At 44.2% G+C, this 27,431-nt stretch overlaps 1 protein-coding gene across 1 annotated transcript in view; it reads left to right on the top strand.

Moving 5' to 3' along the window:
- SEMA3G (semaphorin 3G) overlaps positions 1-27,431 on the top strand; it is a 132,590-nt gene that overhangs the window by 96,650 nt on the left and 8,509 nt on the right. The window contains exons 6-15 of the mRNA XM_077325867.1: positions 1,308-1,424; positions 1,997-2,139; positions 15,454-15,568; positions 17,401-17,470; positions 19,895-20,039; positions 22,468-22,699; positions 23,560-23,651; positions 24,494-24,535; positions 25,236-25,461; positions 26,717-26,856. Coding sequence (XP_077181982.1) covers positions 1,308-1,424; positions 1,997-2,139; positions 15,454-15,568; positions 17,401-17,470; positions 19,895-20,039; positions 22,468-22,699; positions 23,560-23,651; positions 24,494-24,535; positions 25,236-25,461; positions 26,717-26,856 — 1,322 coding nt within the window. The remainder of the gene's footprint in view (positions 1-1,307; positions 1,425-1,996; positions 2,140-15,453; positions 15,569-17,400; positions 17,471-19,894; positions 20,040-22,467; positions 22,700-23,559; positions 23,652-24,493; positions 24,536-25,235; positions 25,462-26,716; positions 26,857-27,431) is intronic.

Raw genomic sequence — 27,431 nt, 5'->3', positions numbered from 1 at the left:
TGACCAATAAACTACATCTGAAACCTAACATTGAATGCTTCTCAACTATTATTTCATTTCATGAACTTAGAATGCACTTCATCTAAACAAAATTAAAAACACATAAAGATTGGTGTTTGTTTGTTTTTTTGTCAACCCTTAAATTGCCCAGTCCTTTCTTGATATGAACAAGTTGGTTTTCTTTCATTTGTGCAGTGAATTATCTCTGGTCTTAAATGATATCTAGGCATATCTGGAATGATTGTGTTCATTTGGGATTATGGGGACTCAAGGAACAATGCCGTCTAAGGACCACCCACAAAACAGCTTTCTGTGCTACAGGATTTAGATCAGAAGCCCAGGAAGCACAAAAGAAGAAGAAAAATTCAGAAAAGATTACACCTTTCTCTGTTTTCTCTTTGAAAAATTATACAGTGTTACATACCTAGCATTGAAATGTACTTAATCTCAGTCTGTTAAGGCAGTGGTCCCCAACCTGCGGGCTGCGGCCCGGCGCCGGGCCGCAAAGGCCATGGCGCCGGGCCGCGGCTCCCTCTCCCCGCCCCCCCCCGCAGTAAAAAACTTCCCAGGCCGCAAGCTTGCGGCCCGGGAAGCTACTTACTGCGGCAGGGCGGGGAGAGGGAATCAGGGCCGGGCTGCGCCCGTGCAGGCCGTGCCCGCGCGGCCCGATCCGCGGGTGCGGCTCGCGGGTGCGGCCCGATCCGCGGGCGCGGCTCGCGGGTGCAGCCCGATCCGCGGGCGCGGCTCGCGGGCGCGGCTCGCGGGCGCGGCCCGAAATGTGGGCGTGGCCCGCGCGGGCGCGGTCCCCGTGGGCGCGGCCCGATGCCCTGCCGGTCCCCAGCCTAATAAAGGTTGGGGACCACTGTGTTAAGGGAAGGAAGTAACGTCGTGAAAGTATCTCCACATGTGTGCGTACTTCATCTCTGAACCTTCAACATGAGAATCTCTGTGAAGATGTACTCTAAGTGGGGACATAAATCTTTTCATCTCTGGTATTCTTTCATTGTACACTTATAGCCACAAAGCTCCCATACACTGAAGTAGTGTCCTGGCCAAGGGTATGAACTGTGAACAGAGAAATCAATCCTTACCTCTTACTTAGTAGATGGCTTTCGGCAAGCTATGCTTTCTCATCTTTGCCTGCTGCCTCACTTCTACAATATCCCAGAGGGTAGTTGTAAAGATTCTGGAGATAATTATATGAAGTTTTCTGAACATTCCAAAACACTTCATAAACTCTTAAGTATCATTATTATTGCAGGGATATTCAGCAAGACTTTATTGTTTCTGTGGGGTTTCTTTCCTAGGTGGTGACTTGTATACAGGACTAACAGCAGATTTCTTGGGCAGGGACTCTGTGATCTTCCGAACAATGGGACACCGTTCCTCTCTACGCACTGAGATGGATCAGCGTCTGCTTAATGGTAGGAGAAAATTATATGAGTCTTTCACCTCAAGGGTTTTGTTATATGGTTATTCATATGCTTATCTCTGTGTTTGGAAGTGTATGTGCCTTCCAGCTAATTTGGACAAATCATAGCAAACGTGGGTTGGAAAGTGTTTGGTGAATGAATAAAGTATATACATTTCACACAGTTGTGAAAGCAAGGAAATGCCTTTCAGCAGAATGGGACTGCAGGCGGGTTAGGTTAAGATCTGTTTGCAACAAAGCCTCTTTTAATGATTTAAGATCTCAACCCCCACTTTTTAATGAACATGGCTCCACGAGGCTACTTAAAACATTGCTTAAAACAATACTTCAGTAGAACAACCAACAGCTAAGCAAAGTAAACCAGGAAAGATGGCAAAAGTTGGCCAATGGGAAATACTACCAACATTTTTATGTTGATCCCTTAATAAGTGAGTGTTTTGTGTGCCCTCTCCATTGACAGTGGCACCATAAACAGTCCCTACAGGAAGTTTGCAGAATCTGTGCTTAGCTGAACACATTTTCTGGTGTCTTTATTTCTCACATGCCTTACAACCTTTATTACAGCTCCTAAATTTGTTGCGGCTTATCTGATCCCAGACAATGATGACTGGGAAAATGACAAGGTATACTTCTTCTTCACTGAAAAGGCAATGGAATCAGACAGCAAAGGACATGCCATCTTCAGCCGTGTTGGGAGGATCTGTGTGGTGAGATAACAGGGCAATCTTTGTGTGTGTCTGTGTGTCGAATGTGTTGTGGAGATTTGGTTGGCAGCTTCATGCACTGCTCTGGAAGACAGTGTGGTCCTTGCATTTGTAACTTACAGCTTTGTGTTGCTTGACTTCTCCATGTAAGAGGCATGTTAAGAGATTCAGGACACAGTCAGAGCTCAGAATTTGGTGGTATAATTGCGACTTATACCATTGCTGTTCTGTCCAACAAAAGACTGTGAGAACTACTAAAAAGGGAATAAACTGTCCATTGATGCAAGTGGAGTTCTTTTGCAGACAAATTAGGGTACAAATTAGGCAGCATGGAATTATATCAGTGACACATATATTACACTGATATTTTCTCTGCTTAAGTTAGGGGTGTGCAACTAGAGTGGCCATTTCTCGGTTGGAAAATACCTGATGGATTTTGGGTGGAGCCTCGGGAGTGCCGGGTTTGGAGAGGGAAGAGATCATAGGCTCTAGCTGCCATTTTCTCCAGGGATTGGTTGTCTGGAGTTCAGTTGTAATAGCGGGAGATTTCCAGTTGCCAGTTGGAGGTTGGCAGCCTTATTCCCAACCTGTCTTAGCCTGTGGGCACATTTAAAATTCTGACACGGGGTGGTGGGCACAACCATAAACTGGCTGCCATAGAAGGCAAAGGTGCCCACTAAGGGGAATCCCAAGTGCATTGGAGAAGAGGGGTGATTTAAAAAATACACTGGGACAGAGAGGTGAGAGAGAATGAAACAAACACCGTAGGAGCTGCAGATACAAAATTGTTTGAACCTCTGTGGGGTCAATCAGATCTTCAGTGACAAATCAGGAGCCCTGTTTGGCAAGAGCCCCACCTAGTCCCACCCATTTTCTAAAAACACTTGCTGGGTGCCAAGAAAGGTGTTTGCGAGCAACATGGAACCCATTGGCAATACACCGAGGACCCCTGAGTTATGTATTTAGAAGATTTTCAAAACACCCTTCCATAGAACCTGCTTGGGTCTACTTACAAAGTGAAACATAATAAAAACATAATCTACCTTAGAAGCAACAATTAAAAAACATAATTAAATGACAGGAGCACACAGCAACATGTGTGGTTGTCCCTTTCTCCACTTGATCATAACAGTCCTGTAAACTACATTAGTTTGGGAATGACTAGTCCACCATCATCAGTGAGTTTCATGGTGAATAGCAATGTGCACCTGCATCTCTTCAGGCTGAGTGCTGCATTAGCCACCCCACACCTGAAAAGTGCTGCACACCAGAGAACACGCTTCCTGGGAATAGCAGCTGATTGCATGGACCATTTAAAACCCAAGAAAGATGCCACATCATCCTTGGATGGTTCACTAGGGCTGAACTGAATTCTCCAGTGGAGATTTTTGTACATAAAGAGCCATATGAAGTCAGACCATAGGATCCTTTTAGCCCACTATATTAAACTCTGCCTATCAGGAGTGCATCTTTAACTGGAAGAACAAGGGACTGAACCCTGCAGTCTTCTCTGTGCAAAACATGTGCTGCAGCCTGGAGATATGACCCCTTTCTGTTGGGAGATGTTTCCCAAAAAACATTTATAAGCTTAACTTTTTCATGTTATCTTCCTTGCCTCCCCATTGGGGGGGGGGTGCTGTAGTGCCTGTTGATAAAAGAAAGGCTATTTTCAACCAGAAAGCGTGCTGAAACTACAGTAGATTGGATTTCCAGATTCTCTTTGCAATTTCTTCCTGCCTCCGCCTCCCCCCAAGGTCCACAGAAGATAGTCTTGCCACTTGAAACTGCTAAATGGGAGGAGAGCATCTCACCTGGGGCTGGGGAAGTGTTCACTGAATACACCCTCTCATTTCAACTTAGTCCTACTTGAGACAGAAATCAGATCCACTCCCCACTGCCTTTGGTTCTTGATTAACAGTATGTTATAGGAAGTCTTTCTGGCACACACAACATTTTTAAGCACTTCAATCAATACCTCCTCATTGGTAGTGCCTGGCTGAGGACGGTTGAGTAAATCTCTCAAGAGTGCAAGTGTTTCTTTTCAAGCCAAAGCCAGGAAGATGGAATTTTTCTTTTTGGCAATTCTCTTTAATGAATTTTTGGCAACTCTCTTTCACAATAGAGGTGAAAGGGGAAGGAATCTTCTTGACTCTTTGAATGACAGCTTCAGAATCTTTTGTCTTTCATCCAAATGAAAATTGCCTATTTTTTTTAATGTAAGCAATTTCAGTTTCAACCTTTCTGCTTTCTCAGGTCTCCCTTTTCATAGTTTCTTTATAGGAACTGTGTGTCCAAAAGGTCCTTCTTTAAAGTGTCCTTGGCTTTTAGTATGTCTCCTAGATTCCAATACAGCAGCCATGCATTTATATCAAACTAAATAATTCATTTACAAGGAAATAAACTTAATGCAGAAATAATGATGAACAAGGAGCCATGTTAGTCTTTTAAAGCAAAAATATATATATCAAGGATCAGAGTTGAGGGGTCATGAAATTCAGGAAGTACAAAATAAGATGTCAATATGTGAAATTCAGATGTTATGAACAAGAGTATAAAAGCCATTCCCAGTAGCAGTAATTGCTGATAATGCAATGTTCCTAGTTTTGCTAAGCTAGTTGACACCCATGGCACCTTTAAGACCCCAAAAGTTTTATTTTTGGGTATATCATGTACATGCACACTTTTTCAGACACCCATAATGGCTGAGGAATCCTAGGTTAAGCTAAGCTAGTTAATGAAAGATGCAATGACAAATTTGCCTCACCAGATGTTCAACTCCTTAGTTTTCAGTGATGTATCTGGAGTAATATCTGGAGTAATAAGCCATTTATGAACTCAGATGTAATTTCTCAGGTTGTTTTATATCCCATGTATACAGTTTTTGCATGCACATATAGTTTACTTCCATCGCTGGGAGAGATACAAGTACTGCCAGATACAAGTACTTCCATCGCTGGGAGAGATACAAGTACTGCCAGGACACTCCCAAATTTTCCTCATGGGGATGCCTTTCTCTGTACTGCAGCTTTTATCCTCTGTCTTACAGGCCACGTGCACTCAATCTTCAGAGATATTTATAAATGCGCTCCCATAAGATGACAAAGAGATCACTGAGTATACATCAGGTTAGAACTTGTTCCCTTTCTGAGACTTAAGGATCTCAAGTTTAAAATCTAGGGTATACTTTGACTTTCGCAACAGTATGCTGAGAGTTTGTGGTAATTACAAGAAGTGGTGATTTTAGGTGGGTTTGCTTGTGTGAGTGATGTCTGCATATAGCCTCAAAGGACTAGTGTTATAGCTGGCTAATCTGCTATTTGACCTGTGTTTATAGGTGAATGTTTTTCAAGTGATATTGGTCTGTGTTAATCATATTGATAATGCTTGTGGCCCTTCTATTATTTAAGTTATTGTCAAGTTGTTTTCTTATTCACCATCACAATGTTAGTCATATTTGACAGTCTGGTTGAATTAGAACAGAGGCTGAGAAAGTAACTCACTCTATGCCACCCAGTGTAGCATTTCATGCTACTTTCCCCTGATCTCCTTAAAGCTTGTACCTAAAGTGGGTGTGGGGAAATTACAGGAGATAGACAGACAGGCAATTTTCAAGCAATGGCTGGACAGATACTTACAATGGATGCTTTAGGCTGGTCCCGAACTGAGTAGGGGGTTGGACGATGACCTGTATGCCCCCTTATATTATTCTATAGATCAAGCATTTTCAACCAGGGTTTCATGATGGTCCTGGAAGAGTTTCCTGAATGGGTGAGAGTTAATAAATTTTATATTTTTAAATTTGTTAAATATTTATCAGGTGATAAGACTATATATGATCATGTTGACCCGCCCCCACTCTCAAAATGGCCAAGAAAGGGTGGAAAGGGGAGGGGTTCTGGGTGGGCATGTACACAGCTATGCTTCCCAAACATATTTTGCACAATCACACCCCTTCTGTGGTTTCTTGAAACCTGAAGAATGTTTCAGGGGGTTCTCAATGGTAAAAAAGTTGAGAAAGGCTGCTATAGATAGATACAGCACACCAAAAACTTCCCAAGATCCCTAAAATATTATTTCAGTATCTAAGCCACTTCCTGGACCTTGATACAATAAGACTAATATGTGTTGTAAAGCTTGGAAAAATGGAGAAAGGAAGGAAAGGGGTGGGTGAAGGGATGAATAGAAGAGAGACAGGAAGGAAGGCAGGAAGTCTGAAAGAGAGGACGGGGGAAAGAGAGCAAGTGAGAGGGAGAGCGAGAGAGGCAGGAAGTAGAGGACGTCAGGAAGGAAAGGAAGAAGGAAGGAAGGAGGGCAGGGAGGTAGGTGGACTTGGAGGGGAGTGGGGGGAAAGGAGGGTTTTTTTTAAGGGTCCGTGGGGGGATTGGCGAGGGGGGAGCGATTAGGGGGGATTGGGGGGAAGAGCATGGGGTAGAGAGGGGCGGGTGCGCGGTTCGGCAGTTCAGGGGGGGTGGGCCGGGGGATCCGGGGGGAGCGCGGGGGCGAGTGTTGGGCGTGTGGGGGGGGCGGGAAATGGCAACGGGTGGGTGGGAAGATGGGGGGATCCACGGGGGAGTGCGGGGGCGAGTGTTGGGCGTGGGAGGGCGGGAAACGGTGATGGGTCGGTGGGTGGCTCGGGGGGATCCGCGGGGAGGGGGAGAGCGCTGGGCGAGTGTTGGCCATGTGGGAGTGGGAAACGGCGACGGGTGGGTCGGTGGGGGCGGGGGGGAGCACGGCGGAGATGACTTGTGGGGGGTGGGCGGGCGGGGGGACAGGCTCGTAGGGTGAGAGGCATCATGCCGGGGTGCGGTGGTTGGGAGCGGGGTAACTGCCAGGTCTGGCGGTGTCTTGGGGTGGGCGGAAGAGCTGGGAGGGTGGGTGGGTGGCTTGGGGGGGAGGCTTACCTTAGTGGTGGCAGCAGGTGTGGCGGGCGGCTCTGTAGGGGCACAAGGTGGCCCTTCCCAGGCATCGCCGGCCTCCCTCTGCCGACTGCAGGAGGTGGCCAATGGCAGACGGCAGTAGGTGTGGTGAGGCGGTGGCCTGGGGGGAAGGTGGGCCAGGAGGCTCAGGAAGGACCCCCCCAGGCAAGGTTTGTTGGTCTGCGGGAGGAAAGGAGGAGGGCCTCCGTGTCTTTGACATGGCAGCCCTGCTCCTTTCCTGGAAGGGGCCTGCACAGCGAAGGTCCTTTCCCTGCGTCGAACCTTGCGAGTGACCAGTCCAGGGCGGGTCAAGGGGGAGGCGCACCATGCGTGCCTCCCAATTGGCCACTTGGCCCCTCCGAGTTTTTATCACAGACAGGCCCCGCCCCTTTCTCCACCCACACAGCCCTTACTGCTCTATTTAATCCGCTCCGCAGGAGCGGTTACAGATGTTGTTTTTGTTTGTCAGCAATAGAAGGTGCAAGATACAATTTCCCCAACTGTTCTTAACAAGAACCACTTTGGCTGTGGGGATAGAGAAGCTGATTTTGGGAGAAGTATTGGAAAATGTGCATCATTGAGCAAAACATAGGACAGGAGAATATTAGGGATGCATGTTGAGAGAAGCTCCAAGTCCTGAATGTATATTGAATATGCAAACCTCCCAATATACATGGTGGAATGTTAATGAGAACCTAAACCATATGGAACAAAGAATGTCTACCTCCTAGAGATCCATTTGGCTATTACCCCAGTATTTTTAGTAGGGAATGTGTCAAACATGCTTATTATTTCCTCCCCGCCCTTTTGTCTCAAGGGATGTCCCAGATGTTGTATTCACTGTTGGAGGTACATTGCCAGATCACATATAGATGGATGAATTTCACTCTTCCATGTAATCCAGTTTCATGGCTATTTACACTCCATTGCAATACTAGTAGCCAAATATAGCAATTAAAACTACCTAGATATAGGAGGAATTTAACATGACTAAAATCAACCTTATAATTTTGGAGCTTCCAGCAGTTCATGATGTCTGGTTTGTTAGTCTTCCTTATTTTTGTATTGATGAGGTTGTTAGTTTCCACGGATTATGCCGCGTATCTGGGGGTATTGAACATGAATATTTGCATCTAATGAATATTTTTATTATTGTATAAGAAACCCAAAATACCTTGGGAAGGGGGAGAGAAGAGCATTCCTACCTATGGGCAAAAGGCCAGTCTGTTGGCTGCAGCAATCATTTACATGTGCTTGCAGTATTATCATCCACACCCATTTCTGCAGAATAATGAAAAATAGGAAACACAATTGACTTACTCCTGATTTTCTTAGGAGTTGAGCCAAAAGCAATGGAATCTATTTGGGAACAGTTCTTCTTGATGTCTACCCTCTCTCTGCATCTTCACACTTGTGGAGTCAGTGTATTGTTCTTCACATGTCTTAAATAATCAGGATTATAAAGGGAGACTGCTGTTGTTTTTATTGTGACATTGATGGCATCACACCGCCACCCCTTTCATTTTGTGGGCATGCTTGTATCAATTCAATAGAGTAATATAATGATTGAATTTTTTTAAGTCTCCAAAATATCAATATATTGTTGTAATGATAGGTCATGAATATCTAACAGAGGCTTCTGTGCTTCAGAAAGTAAAAAAAAGAGGTTCTATCTACCTACAGACCTATCTGCCCTCTCTTCAGACTCAGGGCAGGGCACACTACTCTAGCAATGATCCAAAACCTCACTAGAATACATCAATCTGGAGTCAGCTATGTCACTAAACAGAAGAAAATATCAATTTTCTGGTCTCCTGAAAACACAACAGGCATACAATAGTACTTATAAACTGTACATAAGAGTTTTCATATTTGCCAGTCGCACAAACCAAAGTGCCCAGGCTTCAGAAATGCTGAGTAGAAGCATTTGTCAGAAAGAAATGATTGTGGCAACATTTGCCTGCTATAATTCTCATTCTTTGGAACAAGCACCAGTCAGTACTCACCAGATGCGGATAGAGCGGGGGAGATGGCAGCTTTCCATCCAAACAGAAAAGCTTTGCTGGCTGTGAATTCCTTGCTCTCCCCCTAATCCTTGAAATAAACATCAAGCTAATGTTATTTATTGGATTAATCCATCCTCACAAAAAGAGGGCTTGTGTTTGTTTGAGAGATGGGAGTGGGGATGGGATCTGACTTCCAAAGCTGACGGGTTGCCAAATGAGTCAAAGGAGATGCTCTGCTCCATGCAGCCAAGTCAATCTGCTATTGTATCTTCTCCAGTGTCTTTGGCAGGCAAAAAATGCACACAATGGACAGGGTAAGCTGCACCACCCATCATATCTCTGCATCATTAAAAAACAAAACCTGGGTGTCCAGAGGATTGAGGGCTCATTTAGTAGCTGTGCTTGCCATGCATCTCAGCAGGCTTTGTCTAAGGAAAACAAAGCTCTATCTGAGATTAGTGCTGTCACTGGACTCTAATGGCCTGTGTTTGCTGAAATGCAGGTGGATCCAGCTGTGTTTCCTTGATAGAATGTGGCAAATAAAGTAGTTCTGGCAATACAGACTGGAGGAGCTTTCTGATGCCAATGTGTACGTTTGTATGTGTGAGAGAAGAAGAGACAGAGGTGCCTTATTCATTGGATGCCCCAAGGGTTAACTTGCAAACAGGATTGTTCACAACAGTTTAGATTTAATCTTGAACTTTAATGGATACCATTTGTTGTTGTTATTGTTGTTGTTGTTAGGTGCGAAGTCGTGCCCAACCCATCGCGACCCCATGAACAATGATCCTCCAGGCCTTCCTGTCTTCTACCATTCCCCAGAGTCCATTTAAGTTTGCACCTACTGCTTCAGTGACTCCATCCAGCCACCTCATTCTCTATCATCCCCTTCTTCATTTGCCCTCAATCACTCTCAGCATTAGGCTCTTCTCCAGGGAGTCCTTCCTTCTCAGGAGGTGGCCAAAGTATTTGAGTTTCGTCTTCAGGATCTGGCCTTCTATGGAGCAGTCAGGGCTGATCTCCTCTCGGACTGACTGGATTGTTCGCCTTGCAGTCCAAGGGACTCGCAAGAGTCTTCTCCAGCACCAGAGTTCAAAAGCCTCAATTCTTTGACGCTCGGCCTTCCTTATGGTCCAACTTTCACAGCCATACATTGCAACTGGGAATACCATAGCCTTGACTAAACGCACCTTTGTTGGCAGAGTGATGTCTCTGCTTTTTAGGATGCTGTCTAGATTTGCCATAGCTTTCCTCCCCAGGAGCAAGCGTCTTTTAATTTCTTTGCTGCAGTCCCCAACTGCAGTGATCTTGGAGCCCAGGAAAATAAAATCTGTCACAATCTCCATTTCTTCCCCATCTATTTGCCAGGAATTGAAAGGGCCAGATGCCATGATCTTTGTTTTCTTGACGTTGAGTTTCAAGCCAACTTTTGCACTCTCCTCCTTCACCCGCATCAACAGGCTCTTTAGTTCCTCTTCACTTTCTGCCATTAGAGTGGTATCATCTGCATATCTGAGGTTGTTGACATTTCTCCCTGCAATCTTGATCCCAATTTGTGACTCCTCTAATCCCGCCTTTCTCCGCATACAAGTTAAATAGGCAAGGTGACAGTATACAGCCTTGCTGAACTCCTTTCTCAATTTCGAACCAATCAGTGACTCCATGTTCAGTTCTCACTGTTGCTTCTTGACCTGCATATAAGTTTCTCAAGAGTCAAATAAGATGCTCTGGTATTCCCATCTCTTTAAGAACTTGCCACAATTTGTTGTGCTTCATACAATCAAAGGCTTTAGCATAGTCAAGTTCTCAGTCCACATATTGCCGGAGCCTAGCTTGTAGGATTTTGAGCATAACTTTGCTAGCATGAGAAATGAGTGCAATGGTGCGGTAGTTTGAACATTCTTTGGCATTGCCCTTCTTTGGGATTGGAATGTAAACTGACCTTTTCCAAACCTGTGGCCATTGTTGAGTTTTCCAGATTTGCTGGCATATTGAGTGTAGCACTTTTACTGCATCTTCTTTTAAGATTTTGAATAGTTCAATTGGAATGCTTTCACCTCCACTAGCTTTATTGTTGCTCAGACTTCCTAAGGCCCATTTGACTTCACATTCCAGGATGTGGTAACTACCCCATTGTGGTTATCAGAGATGTTAAGCTCGCTCTTGTATAGGTCTTCTGTATAATTTTGCCACCTTTTTTAAATCTCTTCTGCTACTGTGAGGTCCCTACCATTTTGGTTTCTTATCATACCCATCTTTGCATGAAACGTTCTCTGCATATCTCCAATTTTCTTGAAAAGATATCTGGTCCTCCCCATTCTATTGTTTTCTTCTATTTGTTTGCATTGTTCATTTAAGAAGGCATTCTTATCTCTTCTAGCTTTTCTCTGGAATTCTGCATTCAGTTGGGTGTATCATTCTCTTTCTCCCTTGCCTTTCACTTCCCTTCTCTCCTTAGCTATTTGTAAAGCTTCCTCAGACAGCCATTTTGATTTCTTGCATTTCTTTTTCTTTGGGATGGTTTTAGTTGCTACCTCTTGTACATAGTTCTTCAGGCACTCTGTCTATCAGATCTAATTCCTTAAATCTATTTGTCACCTCTACTGTATATTCGCCGGGGATATGATTTAGTTCATACCTGAGTGGCCTAGTGCTTTCCCCTACTTTCTTCAATTTAAGCCTAAATTTTGGAACAAGAAGCTGATGATTTGAACCACAATCAGCTCCTGGTCTCGTTTTTACTGACTGTATAGAACTTCTCCATCTTTGGCTGCAGAGCACATAGTCAATCTGATTTCTGTGTTGACCGTCTGGTGATGTCCATGGGTAGAGTCGTCTCTTGGGCTGTTGGAAAAGAGTGTTTGCTATGACCATTGTATTCTCTTGACAAAATTCTACTAGACTGTGCCCTGCTTCATATTGTACTCCAAGGCCAAACTTGCCTGTTATCCCGGTTATCTTTTGGCTTCCTACTTTAGCATTCCAATCCCCCATGATGATAAGCACATCATTTTTTGGCGTTGCTTCTAGAAGGTGTTGTAGGGCTTCATCGAACTGGTCAACTTCATCCTCTTCAGCAGCAGTGCTTGAGGCATAGACCTGGATTACTGTGATGTTGAATGGTTTGCCTTGGATTCGAACTGAGATCATTCTGTCATTTTGGGCATTGTATCCCAAGACTGCTTTTCCTATTCTCTTATTGATAATGAAGGCTACTCCATTTCTTCGGCGAGATTCTTGTCCACAGTAGTATACCTGATGGTCATCTGAATTAAATTCACCCATTCCTGTCCATTTTAGTTCACTTATACCATATGGATACCGGCTAAATTTATGGATACCATATGTATACCGGCTAAAGTTTCGGCTAAAATACAAGTTTGAAGAATAGGAATGCAGTGGAAAACAACTGACACAATAACACAGCAGCAACATAGAAGGCAAGATATTTGTTTTCTGCATATCTTGTGGTTTTCCACAATGAAACTGTGGCAACCATAGCATTTATCAATGACTGAAGTGTAGTGAAGCAGGTAGATTGTTTGAATAGCCTCAGCTCCCTCTTCCTTTTCCATTTGTAACTCTGCCACTCCTTCCGCTGCCAGTCAATTCAAGTAGTTCTCCCTCCATCTTGTCAAGAATCTGGCCTTTGAGAAAGAGCTTACAATTATCGTTAGAAATAATTCTAGTTGTAATGTTTTGTTTTCTGTATTGAAGTCAGCCATTTTACCTGTTTTTCTTTCTCCCCTATTGATGTCAGCTGCACATACTGTAGGTAACCTGTTGTTGTCTTATAATTTGATATCATCATAATAGCATATTAACTACAGTCAGTGTGACCCTTCCTGTTGGAGTAAAAATGTTTCTCAGCCAGGCCACAGTCTGGAAAGTTTTCTGCACTTATTCCTTTCTTTTCAATGGAACAGTTACATAGCTTCATTGTGGATTTTCTACAATGCAGCAGTCTTCAGAAACTTAGTTATGTCTCTACATCAGGAGTAGCTGTTTGCAACTATACAAGAGAATGTATTCTGCTCAGGTGTAAGGAGACCCGGTGAAGTATTGCAAAGATAGCTAACTTGTTCCTAGGAAACAAGATAATTTGTGAACATCTTTTACCCTTTAAAAATATGTCTCTCAGTAACTGAATTTTGGGCATGTTTTTTGAAGGCTAGAAATCATGATTTTGGTAACCACAGACAGAAGACCACTACCAACCTTTGTATTCAGTGGAGATGTGATTTAGGGATGGGCATGAACTGGCTCACAAACCAAAGTCTGTGAATAATATTGGCTGATTCGTGGTTTACTAAGTGAAGTTTGTGGCAGGTCAACTGGCATGAACTTTCCATGTACTTTCAAGCTGCTTGTTGGTTGGTGCCAGGCTCTCTCTGCTCAGATAAATTGTTTACCAAACTTCAAAACAAGGAGGGAGTAGAATTAGCCAGCCTTGAAAAAGTTGTCAATTTCAAACTAGTCATATCAGTTTCATGAGGGTTCCTCCACCATTTGCCTATATTTCTTTCTTGCTCAGAGTTTGCAGAATTCCACTCCATCCCTTGCTTGTATTCGTGACTCTATGCTATGAGATCAGACCTTTTCAGCTGGCAATGCTAGTGACACTGGTCCTGATGATCACTCTGTAATTGCACTGGTTCTGCTAGGCTTGCAAAATGCCTCCCTAGCTTGAATTGTGATTGAGTTGGCATTTCCACATTGGCACTAGGTTCTGATAGGCACTAATATGTTTTACTGGTTCTGTGGGCTTGCAAATATGACCTCCCACCTTCAGTTTCCACTGCAGAGATTTTCTTGGACTTTGATTTTGTTCTGTTGGGCTTCTATTGCCCTTGTGTTTTTTGCTACTTTTTCTCCCCCATTAGGAATAATGGAGGGTAGTGATGTCTAAAGGTAAAGGTAAAGGTATCCCCTGTGCAAGCACCAAGTCATGTCTGACCCTTGGGGTGACGCCCTCTAGCGTTTTCTTGGCAGACTCAATACGGGGTGGTTTGCCAGTGCCTTCCCCAGTCAATGTGATGTCTAGGACCTCATAAACCCAATGCTCACCAAACTTGAAGGGCAAGTACAATAGAGTCATTTGGAGAGCCTCTGTGAATTTGGTGACTTTAGCTTGCATGGGATCCATTCTTTACACTCCTGAACCTCCTGAACCTGAGCCTGTCAAAATGAGTGCCTGTTGGCTGTTATTTCCCCAGAAAACACTTTCCTGAGGGCACCTTCTTTGTGATGCTGTAAGTTGGAACCTATCAATCCATTCATTACCAAATTTTCAGGATGAGTGTAGGAGTGTCAGCCAGAGTTTGATGAATTTGGTGTCTCTAGCATGCCACAGGGCCAATCTACAGCACCGTGAACCTCATGACCTGTTTGGCTCTTAAAAGTTTGTGATGGTTCATGGTTTGTAATCTGGGCACACCACGAACTGAACCTCAGTTTCCCATTTCATGCCCATCCGTGGTGCAATCGCTCTTCACTGTTTTATTTTCTGCTTTCTACTTAATGAGTTTCATTTGAAAAATGTATTTGAAATGTGTTGATTGAAAACTAAATATAAAGACATTTGCAATATGCTGCCATAAACAAAAAAATTGCTTCTCTTAGTGGGTGTTTGAAATGGGGGGCTACAAATTATACAAATAATTCATAATTATGTGGATTGAGGAGTTCTATAACTTCTTAGTCCCCACTCTCTAAAACAAATTATTTTAGGCCGCAATGACAAGCTTTGGTCCAGGTTTCCTGAAGCTCATTTTGTAGGAGCATTTCAATGGTAGCAGCATGTATCTCTGTAGCCCTTGTTCCAAGACAGAAACTTCCTGTGAGTGTGGATTCAAACACAACTCCCATGTGCAGAATGCCCCAGTTGACTCTGTGGTACCCAAATGATCCCATCTGGGGTTCTGGGATGGGAAGAGGAAGATAAAGAACACATGTCATGGGATCACTTGAAAACTGTTCAACTTCCAGACAAATGTTTCAGAGACACAGTTGAAAACAAAAATGCAAAAACAAAACAACCTCTCCATCATGTGTATATATATACATGTAGAAAATTAAGGAAAAAATTGAAAGCAGATTCAGTAGTTGCCAGGCCTTTGTTTGACTCATTAATAGAAATGCTTGCTAGAACAAAAGAGCTTTAATAGGACTGTAAGACCTCTTTAAATAGGACATTTCACATGATTAGAGTCCTTTTCTGTGTTGTTTGCCAGCTGAAATCTCATTTTGTCAGTACATGGCATTTGAATTTGAGATTCCCCAGAAGATGTGAGGATGAACCTCACTAGCTTCTGGGGGTGAAGCTGGTGAATAAATGAGAGTTTCTTTGAATCCTTGGATTGGCAACAATGATTGGAGTACTCTTCTCCTTTCAGAATGACGCAGGAGGACAACGAGTGCTCGTCAACAAGTGGAGCACCTTCAACAAGGCTCGTCTGGTATGTTCTGTCCCAGGACCAGATGGCATAGACACATACTTTGATCAACTGGGTAAGAGGGATTTAAGTGTCTTCTTCTGATACCAGTCGATTTTCATAGAATTAGCTTCTCAGCTTTTTAGTTGGACATCAAACTCTAAGGACTTTCTTTAACAATATGAGAGGAATAAAATACTGTGTCAGTTGCCCACTTACCATCCCTTCTTGAGGTTAGAATCCCAAAATAAGTTACCTGGTGTTTCCTCAGTGGTTATGAATTGTTAAGAGATGGCCTCCTGATTGTTCTGTTCAAGAGCCCATGGGAACATGAAGGAGGTGGCTTCCTTAGGGGAGAAGGCAGGTTAGTATATAGATGAGATCGTGAGATGGCTGAAGTGCCTTGGGGCACAAGTTCTTCCTTTGTGGGGATCTAATACCAGGTAGTCAACCTGCTGCATTGTAGGAGTGCCTTTTTGCCTGTACTTTTGCTGTACTTATGAGAACTCTCATTGCTCACTGAAAAGGAACCAACTCAGATAGTGCTGCAAGAAGAACCTGTACTAGCTCAGGAAAGCATGAAGCATGTAACATACAAAGCATAGAAGAAAAATCCTTAAAGGATATGTTGAGATCTATTGATGTGTTGCGACCTGAAGCTGGCCTCTGGGTGGGCCACTGCTGGGAGTAGTATGTCCAAATTGGGACATTTGGATGGCATCAAGGCATCAGGTTGTCCTCATTAGAAATCACTGCAGTAGGCCAAAAGGTTCTTCCATCAGTTGTCTCCAGCAATTGATTCCAGTAATGCACCTCCAGCAATTGATTCCAGGGGCCATTTCGCACGGCTTCAAAATAGCACAATGGTTGCTAATTGGAAACGCTACTAATTTGCCATAACCCACGACGTCGTAGACAATCTGCAACAATCCTGAAACCGACCCGCAAAAAGCGCTTCGTTGTAGCGCTTTCAGGGGAATCCAGAAAAGTGGATTCACCCTCCGGATAGTGATACACTCCTGCAACCAATCTGCAACAATAGCGCTAAAGACCTGTGCGTTACCATTGTTGCGGGTTCTTCAAAGTCCCTCCCCCTGGCTCTCTCCTCCAAACTTCCGGCGAAGCGATCGCCATTTTTTTTTCTCCAAGCGGGGATAAACGCACCAGCGAGCCTCTTTCTGTTTAGAGGCTTCCCTGGCTTCAGTCCTTCACCTTTAGTCACTAAGCACAAACCACATAAAAGCCCGTTTGCTGAAATAAAGTCCCTTTATTTTTTACACATTAATTCAGCCGAAAATCGGGCCCATGAGGGGGGGGGGGATTTTTTTTTTATCACTCGAGGCAGCGTGCCAACGATCATACAATCAAACGACAGCTCACATTAGGCAGCTGGATGGGTCTCTCCGTTGCAACGAATCTACCTAGATTGGTTGCTATGGGTCTGTTTTTTTTTTAAAAAACCTTTCTTAAAGGGAAAGGGGCTGTTTGGGAGCATGCTAACAGCTGCCCATTGGCTGCTTGACGGCCAGGGGCGGGATGAGCTCGGCAATAGCGCTTCCTTTCTAGCGATTTCTGCCGAGACCGGAAGCCTGTGGGAAACGCTAAAAAACGCAACTGATTCCACTACAAAGGCAGGTATGCATAACGACAAATTCCACTATTTTAAATGGCGATTTTTCATTCCGCAAACAATTTGCAACAAAGATCCCCGTGCGAAAAGGCCCCAGTAATGCACTTTAAAAGCACAAGAGAAAGGCATAATTGTTTGGAACAGGATATTAGGTCCTTGAAATGTGTACATAGGTAACCTCAAAAGACATTCAGAGTAGATGCATGGCATGTACACCGGAGGAGATAGCCCATTAAATGTTGTAAACTATACTTCTGAACTATACTTCCCTTAAACAGAGGATGTCTTTCTCCTGAGGACTAAAGATGGAAAGAACCCAGAGGTTTACGCACTATTTAGCACCATCAGGTGAAATTTTTGCTTTCATTCTCTGGTCTTCTGTACTTCTTGTTGATAATGCTGATTTTAAAAAGTTTTCTGTTGGCTAATTGCAGAATTTTGTAAGAACAAATAGGGACTTGCAGAAAGAAGTGATGCTGAGAGAGCGGGGAGGGGGGGGCTTCTCTATTAGATTTTCACTGGAGACAAGTGGTGCTGGCATGATATCCACAGAATCCTGGCTTAGACTATAAGATGGGTCTGGAACAGGAGGAAGACTGAACTTGCTCCCCCTCCTCTTTGACTTTGATGCCATTGCAAGTTGAGTCCCTGAGACCTGGAGTCCCTTACAAGGTCACTTGAAGGCAGAAGGGAAAGAAGAGAGGATTATTATTATTACTATTAATCAGATTTATTACCTGCCACTCTCTGACTGCTCGAGGTGGGTTACATAGATTAGAATAAAAAAACCCATGAAACCCTGATTAAAACCCCTAACATAAAATTACATTCAATTACAATCATTAATCAGATAAAATAAAGAGAAGATGGTATGGCAGAAAATAAAACCCTCACTTTTCTCAGTACCCCCCAACAATTAACATCAGAGTGGGAGGGAGGAGGGTGCAGATGTCACTTGCAACCATCAAAAAACTGCCTGGAAGGGGGGCCATAGTTCTCCCTAGCTGTATTGGTCTGAACCATAAACCTGGTGGAAGAGCTCCATTTTACAGGCCCCGTGGAACGCTGAAAGCTCCCACAGGGCCCGCAGCTCTTCTGGGAACTCATTCCACCAGGTAGGGGTCAGGACCGAAAAGGCCCAGGCCCTGGTCGGATTTCCCTGGGGCCAAGAATAACCAACAAGTTGGTACGGAGCATAAAGCACTGCAAGGAGCATAGGATACCTGAGCTTTGTACCCCAATGGCTCAGGCTATACTTGTGTACTCTCCTTGACTGTCAGGAGGTTAGGGTGAACATGCAATTTTCATACTGGGGTAAGATTTGGGGAGATAAGACTTGGGGGAGAAGTCTTGTTGGAGCAGCAGGAGATTGATGTTAGCCGCACCAGTTCTGTAGCCCTCAATTCTTTATACATCTATATAAGCAGAAGGAAAGCTAAAAAGTAATAGCTCACAGAATAAGAAGTTTTTATATCCCGCTTTTCACTACCCAAAGGAGTCTCAAAGCAGCCTACAATGGCCTTCCCTTCTTCTCACCATAACAGACACCTTTTGAAGTAGGTGAGATGGGATGGGGAGTATCAGACCTGGTTCTCCAAATTAGAGGCCACCACTTTTAACCTCTACACCACACTGGTATCCTTCATTGTTCAATTGTCCCCCTTTCTTGAGGAAGGGGCTCTGATAAATTTTGATGCTTGTACTGACTACTGTTTGCTATTGATCTTGTCAGTTAAACATGGAAATAAAGTTACTGCAACAATGCCGAATTCTGTACTCTGAATGAAACCAACTCTCGGAAGACTGGTCTTGGACCTTTCACTGGTCTTATAAGGCTGTGTCATGATCTGAAATGGGACAGTTATAGAAAGACACCATGAGCCATACACATAAGCAGGCTTCCTTGTAGTACTTCTAATTGGAAGAAGAATTGCCTGTGCAAGTGGGGTTCTGCATACACAGTTCCTGGTCTTTACCAGTTGCTAGCATTGATCCTGCAGAGTTTTGGTCAGCAAACCAGTGTTCACTAGTGGTTGGGGCAGGAGAGTCAGGTGGATGGGTCTTGAGTTCTCTTCCATTTGAACGGCTGATTAGAAGATCTGTTTCCCTGGAGCAATGTGCATGCGACTCTGGCTGGTGCAAAAGCTTTGAGCAGGATCATGGGAATAAATATGGGTATATTTTGAAGAAATGTCACTGAAATATATTATCACAGCTTAAGAAAGTGAAGCCCTTCGAGGAAAAGGGGAGGTTGCCGGAAGAAGTAGCTTTAGTGGGGATTAGGCCAATATAAGCGACGTGCTTTTTTTCTTCTGAAGTAATAATCCTATTTATTAATTATGGTCACCTTCTCACCAAATTAGAGACTGAGAAAAGTATGGTCTGAGTGTGCAGCAGGGTGAGCTGGTAGGACTCTGCACAGCTTCAGAAGACAGGCCACTCTTCTTTTGCTCTCCCGTGTCAAAACTCACTGCAAATAAAAAATCAGTCTAGCTCCACGGATGACTTGCTAGCTTTTCACTTAAAGAGAATTTTGAAAACAGAATCCGTCACCTGTACTCTGAAGTGGTTCTATGCACTCAGCTGTTTCCCTGCCGACTCCTTCTGCTGCATGTCCAAACCAGTCCTCAGTCCCATTGACAGCCAGGTTTCAATTGCAACATGGCAGCCAAATTCAGTTTGTTGGGCTGAGTAACTATCTCTCAGTATTTTGTACCTAAACTCATATCCTGCCCAACAGACTCTAACTGAAACCAAAATCTCTCATTTCAGCAATGTCTTCCAAGGTTTTGCTATCTGCGTCTATCGTATGGCAGACATCTGGGAGGTTTTTAATGGCCCGTTTGCCCATAAAGCTGGGCCTGACCATCAGTGGGCAGCTTATGAGGGCAAGGTGCCCTACCCAAGGCCAGGAGTAGTAAGTATCTATATTTTGAAAAATATTTGTATGTTGCGGCAGAGGAGGGTAATGGGTAAAGTTTCCCACCTGGGAAGGGTAGGCTTTGCTTAGGGGAGGGACCTCTGCAGAGTATAATGCCATAGAGTAACCATTTTCTCCAGGTGAACAAATTTGCATTGTCTGGGCAATTCGAGCAGGTCTCCAGGCTCTACCAAGAGATTGGCAACCCTAATGTATCCATATGATACACATTAGCCCTTTTCAAATTTTTGGATTTGCTGTATGCAGACCAGAGTCCTGGGAAATCAAGGTTTTATGTAGTATATATAGAGCCTGTAAGCAGTTGCAAAATTCACGTGTTGCCCCTTTCAGGCAACACAGCTACCATCTGTATCAGGAAGATGGCAAGTGGGCCTGGTTAGCAGGTTCCCAGTCTGTGCAGTTCTATCATCCTGAAAGGGTCGGTCACTGCAGGACATAGTTCTCACTGTGAATTATTGTATATTTCTTTTGCTAGTCAGTCAGGTGATCTCCTGCTTTCTTGGTTATTCTTTTTGTTTGTTTGAAGGGGATGGGCAATAAATTCAGGATAGATAGCATAGAGTACTTCTTTATTCAATGAGTAACTAGACTGTGGCATTTACTGCCAGTGGACATAGTAATGGCCATGAGTATAGATAGCTTTAAAAGAACATTATATGGGTTCATGGCCCATCACTAATCATCATAATTAATAAAGGAACTCCCACATTCATAAGCAATAACCTCTGAATACCAGTGCTAGAAGGCCTTGGCATGTTTCCTGGCCTTCCAAAGCAACTGGCTGGCCACTGTATGAACTAGAGTCCTGGACAAGATGGACCATTTGTCTGACTCAGCAAGGATCTCTTACAGAGTTAGCAGTCTTCACATGGGGTAATCCCAGAATTACACTTGATCTCCAAATTGAAACGGTCCATTCCCCTGGAGAAAATGGAAGATTGGAGGGGAGTTAAACCCCTCTGGCATTAAAACTCTCTGAAGTCCTTTCTCTCCCCAGAGTTCACCAGGGAACTACCCCCAGATCTCCTGGCAGAGTTGGCAACCCTGCTGAGTTCATGCTAAATGTACTGAATTATAACATCTCATTCTGATGTCATTTACTTCCACTTTACAAATCAAAGCTTTTCTCCCAGTTAAGTGTGTACAAGACTGCAACCTTAAGTACTGAAGGGCTACTTGGGAATGAATAAGGGTTTTAGGGTTTAGGACAGTGGTTCTCAACCTGGGGGTCGGGATCCCTTTGGGGGTCAAATGACCCTTTCATGGGGGTCACGGCAAGGTGAGCAACTTGTTGGGGGATGCGCTGCCACTGTTGCCGCTCCTCCTGCAGCTGCCTGCACTCGGCCGCCAGACGCTCCAGCAGTGCCTCCAGTGCAGCACAGCCTCCCGCCAGGCACTCCAGGTGGTGGTGTAACTCTGCAGGACAAGAGGCAGAACTGAACTGAGAAACCCCGGAAACAAAACAAAACAATTTATATACAATCATTAACCATGGATCTTCGCACCACTGGTCATTTTCGGTTTAATTTCTGTGAAAGGACACTTCCATAATTTTATGGCTGGGGGTCACCACAACATGAAGAACTGTATTAAAGGGTTGCGGCATTAGGAAGGTTGAGAACCACTGGTTTAGGAGATGTGGAGTTTAACTGTAAACTCCTTTCAATAAACAAACAAATTAGCTGGTGGAGGGACGGGGGTTAATCTAGTTTAATAAAGAAAAATACCCCATTGATTTATAGGCGCCCAAGCATCCATGAGTTGGCAAACTGTTTCTTTGGCAGCTCAGTATAAGTCCTCATGCCAAGACCATAATTCAAGTTGAAAGTTGTAAATGGTTAGATTTGCATTCCCAGAATTCTGGTCGGGAAGCTGATGCTTCTGACCTGCACTCCCAAATCCAGCCGTTGTAAGAGAGCCTCCCCTTGCCTCCAGTCAGAGAGACAGCTCAAAAGACAGAAGTTTTGTCCAAGAACAACCACAATCAAACAAAAGCAATACTTATGTCCTCAAAAGCTTTATTTTCAAGATCGGAAAAGCTAGCACAGAAGATTGGATTACATTTGAAAAAATGAATTCTCAAAGTATGCAATGTAAATTAGATATTTTCAGTTGAGAGTATGTCAGACATAATTAAATGTTCAAGTGATTCTAAGAGCCTGTATTGGGGCCTGTGCATTTTGGGTAACAATCCTTTACAGTGATCTTTCAGGGGCTTCTGGCTGATGGTTTGTTGGAGAGGGAGTGCTGGGCTAGATGGGTCCTTGTCAATTCTAGTGTTGTAAGGCTGGGATCTTACTGGGTTTTTCATGGCATCTACTGATCCTGCCACCCTAATAGATGATCTGCATGAGGAGGACCAAGATTTGTCTGAAATATTGTGCCTTCTCCTCCTTATTATCAGTGCCCCAGCAAAACCACCAACCAACCAAGCCGGCAATATTCCTCCACCAAGGATTACCCTGATGAGGTTCTTCACTTTGCACGTGCCCATCCATTGATGAGCAAGCCTGTGTACCCACTACATCGTCAGCCCATGCTGGTGAAAACCAACCTGCAGAACTGCCTACGGCAGATAGTGGTGGATCGTGTGGAGGCTGAGGATGGGCAGTATGATGTCATGTTCATTGGCACAGGTGTAATGTTGACTGTTGATAATGAAGAATGTTAACAATGGTGGGAGGTGGGTTGCATCTCCTGAACCTGGTGGACCCTCCTTAGGATGTGAGGCCAATTGTGATTATGTCTAAAGGCAATTCTTCCTCTGCATTACTCTTCCATATGTGGGACGGGAGGCTTGGCAATGAAAACAGGTTCTGGAAGAAGAACTAATAAGTCCTGGGTTAACTGAAGCCTGATATATAGAGAGTGGAACCCTGAGCACTTCAGCAAAGACTTCTGCTTTCTGACAGAAAAGCTTCTCAAGCATTTTCTCTTCTCTTTGTTGGGTTTTCAACTTCTCCCTCTATTTACCTTTTTAATGTGCATTCCTCTGTGAGTGTTAATATTTGCCTGGGGGCAAACAAAGGAAAGAGTGCTTCTAAGGTCCAAAGCTGGAGAAAGAGGAGCCCATTAAGAGTCTCTCCGATCACACTTTGTCCTAAGGAGCCTGTGGTCGGAGGACATCTGTCTTTTCAAATATTTGTGCTTCTTTTGTTAAAAATATTGCCTTTCCACTGAATACTTATAAACAAAAATTAATTCTGACATGGAAAGAAGGCCACGACCACACATATAACCTGTACTGTACCCTGGAGTCAACTCTCTTATTGACTTCCAAGATGACACTTTATGTGTTATATTTGTCTATGGTGCTTTTCCTTGGTTGCATCATCATCCTCAAGGAAAAGCAGCTGTTCATCTATCTTTGTGAACATATCTGTCTGTGGTAGAGAAGAATAGTTCCAGAAGCAGACTCTTACCTCTGTATGGACGCTGAGAGCCCAGAAAGATAGTTCTTTTTCAATGTGCTCTTTCTCTTCTCCCTAACATCTAGATGCTGGCTCTGTGCTAAAGGTCATAGCCCTTCAAAGAGGAAATTTTGCAGCAGCTGAAGAAGTAATTCTAGAGGAACTTCAAGTATTTAAGGTGAAGTGAAAAGGCAGCACATGTGCAAATTGGCATACATTACACATAGTGTACTCCAAAGAAGGACGCATTTTCGGCAGATTATCATGGCTGCACTTGTACTGTACTGATAAACAATTAGCTCAATACTCTTTCCTCAGTACAATTAGCTCAGAACCTCTTATCTAATATGCTGTGTTTACTTTCAAAGCCTAATAATAAGAGGTGATATTTCCCATGATGGACTTGATATGAGCACCACAGGAAACAGCAGACTCGGCTCCAAGATTATGGTCTTGGCTCCTTTGTGCATAACAAAGTGTTGACTACACACCTCTCCAATAAACAGATGATTCACATTCTTAGGATCATGTCCCAGTAATCATTTTTTGTCTCTTCCATGCCACTTCTAATATGTAGGTTAGTTTCAAGTTGCAGTGTCATTAATATTTCCCAGCCTGGCAGAGTCAGAACAGAGGCTGAGAAACGAACTTGGCCAGTGCCACCCATCATGCTCAGGGCCAAGCTGACTGGATTGTGAACCTCGAGCCCATTAGACCAAAGGCTGTTCCTTTGTTTAAAAGGATGGACCTATGGGAAATACACTGTGGTCAGAGCTCTCCATTCAGTAGTATGGGCAAGAAGACTGACACTGTTTCCCATGGGACATTTATTTCTTTCCAGTATGAATAAAGTTCTCTTCCTGCTGTGTGTGTGTGTGGGGAGGGGGGACATGTCCCCTTTTGCATCTGGGTGAGGGGCAGATGTAAGGCATTCAGGCCAGTAATTTGCAGCTGTGGAACACAGTCAGGGTACATTGTAACATATTTTATCTGAGAAGCCATTTCTGTTTCTCCCTTCAGGCACCAGTTCCTATTACTGAGATGGAAATTTCCGTTAAACGAGTGAGTAATGAATGGCTTCTTCACGGGACAAGAGTGCTGTGGGGAAACCACTGTGCAGAGAGGTATAGACTGGCACTGCAGAACTACTGCAGATGATGGCAGTAGAGCACAGCAGGCTGTGTTGTTGAGAAACACTCTATCTGAAGTGGCTGGCAAAGGGCCATTTGCCTATTCATACCCACCTGCTTACAAGGAGAGGTCCCTGCCTACATTGATAGCTACATGTAAATTTCCCCATTGGGTCCTCTGGGTCATTTCAGATCAGTGCAGTGGGAAGGGGAGGCTGAAGCCTCTTTTCTATATGTGCTGTTATTCCATTCCTGATCAAACTGCCTTATGCATGGGAATTAAGTCTCCAGCAGCGAACTCTCAGTACGTGTCTGATAGAAATGCATCTGGGCAGCTACAAGGACTTTATAACATTCAAACTAGTCCCTAGTTATCTATCCCACTGTTAGTTTTCCTTTGGACTTGACTCCACATTGGCTCATGTAACGAAGACAAAATGGAGGTTGTTATGGGACATAATCAGACAAATATAACAGACTTGAGCCCAGGGATTCAGGAGGAGTTTCTGCTGGAAAGAAGTGTGTGCGCTGACCTCAGCTCTGATTCTCTTGCCTTGAGACACAAATGAAAATCTCGGTTGGACAGTGAGACCTCAGCAGTTTACTACAACTTGCTTCCTTTGTCCTGACAGCAAATGCTCTATGTGGGCTCCCGGGTGGGGGTTGCCCAAGTGAAACTGCATCAGTGCGAGACCTATGGCACAGCCTGTGCAGAGTGCTGCCTGGCACGGGATCCGTATTGTGCCTGGGATGGCCTCTCTTGCGCCAGATACCAGGCATCGGGCAAGCGTCGCTTCCGCCGGCAAGACATCCGTAATGGGAACCCCGTGCACCAGTGCCTCGACCAGAATCTGACAGGTGAGAGAGCCTGATGATACAAGCCCTGTCCCAAGGCTGGACTGAAGACAGAGTGGCCTGTAGGGAGGAATACGGTAGGGTGGCAACTGGTGGGCTAGCTAGTATCAGCTGAAACTGTCATAGGTATACCACACAGAAGCTTTCATGTATTTTCCAGGTACAGGCACTAAACATTTGGTTTGAAATTCTGTTCTTAGCTGAGATATGGTGCAACACATCCACTGACATCTCACAGATAAATTGGGGAGCAAGCAGGGATGAATGGGCAAAAGTCCTGCCCCTTTGTGAAATACACCAATCCCCTTTAGTCCTGTTTGGGGTGAGAGCAGCTTGCAGGCTATCAGGGTCCCTTGAAGATCTGGAGGAGCCAAACTGGAGGGGAGAGAGAGTGCGCTTGTTACTCCGCCAGCTCATGCAGAGAGTGTCCAAGCCTTCAGAGAAAGAGAGACTGGAAGGATATTGTCTCAGATTGTACTTTGTGTGCAAGCAGGCTAAACTAGTGAATGTGTAGAGACAAACTCTGCATCCCCAAAGTTTTAGCTGAGAGAGAGCCTGTCATAGGAGACTTCATCTTTTGTGATTAAGCAAGCCAGATTGGATCTGTCTTGAAGCCCGTTTGTGAGGGAAAACTATTGAAAGATGTGTGGTTTCTGAGAGGAGCTCACATTTATACTGCAAGAATGCTGAGGTTGAGGGAAGGTCAGCAATTCACCTCAATACAAACTTGGTTGCTAACTGTTCCATACTCTCCAATAATCAGCTGTAACCTTACAAATGAGTGGGTCCAGGAAGACTGGGTTATATCTGTGAATCGTTTTTATTCTCTTTTCAGAACCACCGTATTCCCCTATCCTGGGAGTAAGATAAAAGTTACTGTTCTTGCTTTATTTTTCTGCTGAACTTGTTTTGTTGAGAAGACACTTGGGTTAAGTTTGTAAATTGGAGAATTTGCTTAGATACCTCATAGGTCAGGCATATTATTTAAGACCCCCGCCTTCATACAAGCACTTTGTGATTTTTTTTTAATTTATTTTATTTTTGTAATTCTGAGCATGGTCCCTTTTTTGCACATGAAACAGGTTGCTCTGCCTTGAAGAGCCACCCAATGAGTTGCTGATGGGGCAAGGGTTTGAACCCTGATCCCCCATGTTCAGCACCAACATTCGGTCAATTGGGCAACACTGATCCCCTATAAGGGAAATGGATGGCTTCTGCTGACCACTGGTCTCTTATGTGGGCCCTCATGTTTCCGTAGTGGATGACTTTGACAAGACGGAAGAAAAGGTGGTGTATGGGACGGAACACAACAGCACCTTCCTGGAGTGCATCCCTAAGTCTCCCCAGGCTACACTGCAGTGGTTCGTGCACCGATCCCCCGAGGAGTTCAGAGATGAGGTGAGGCCCTTTCTCATTTCCTCACCTTTGTTACTTCCCTTTCAATGGGGAATTTTTATAAATGCTGTGAATAGGAATCAGTTCTCCTGCAATAATCCATATCAAATTCAATTACCCTACTGCTTCTTTTGGCTACTATTTCCCCTGGCAGCCAGAGACAGGAGAAGCTTGGGACAACTTGATCCCCAAGAGCAACCCAAATAGATGTTGGGTCTTTCTTTTTTCCTACTGACTTCAACTTTCCCTGGCACTATTGTCTTTTCCATTTTTTTCCCATATAGGGAAGATTTTTCAGTAAGTGCTATTCACCCCCTTCTGTCTGAAGTGGTACAATCCATTCCCTGCATTTGGGATTGTGCCCCCTCATTCTAATGCATGTGTGGATCAAGTCTGTTCCCAGTTTCTGTTCCAGTTTAAGGCCTAACTATACATTAAGCTTTTACAATCAAATGAGTTCCCTGTTGGGAGTATTAATCCAGGACTGATTTTAATCAGGACTGTGGCACATGATAGGCTCCAACATCCACCACAAAGTGTTCTCCTGACCTGAAGAGGCCCTAGGGGTTGTTTGCCCT

This window comes from Paroedura picta, chromosome 3, assembly GCF_049243985.1.
Source record: "Paroedura picta isolate Pp20150507F chromosome 3, Ppicta_v3.0, whole genome shotgun sequence".
Classification (NCBI taxonomy): domain Eukaryota; kingdom Metazoa; phylum Chordata; class Lepidosauria; order Squamata; family Gekkonidae; genus Paroedura; species Paroedura picta.
The sequence above is the reverse complement of the archived record's forward strand: the minus strand, read 5'-3'. Positions and strand labels throughout refer to the sequence as shown.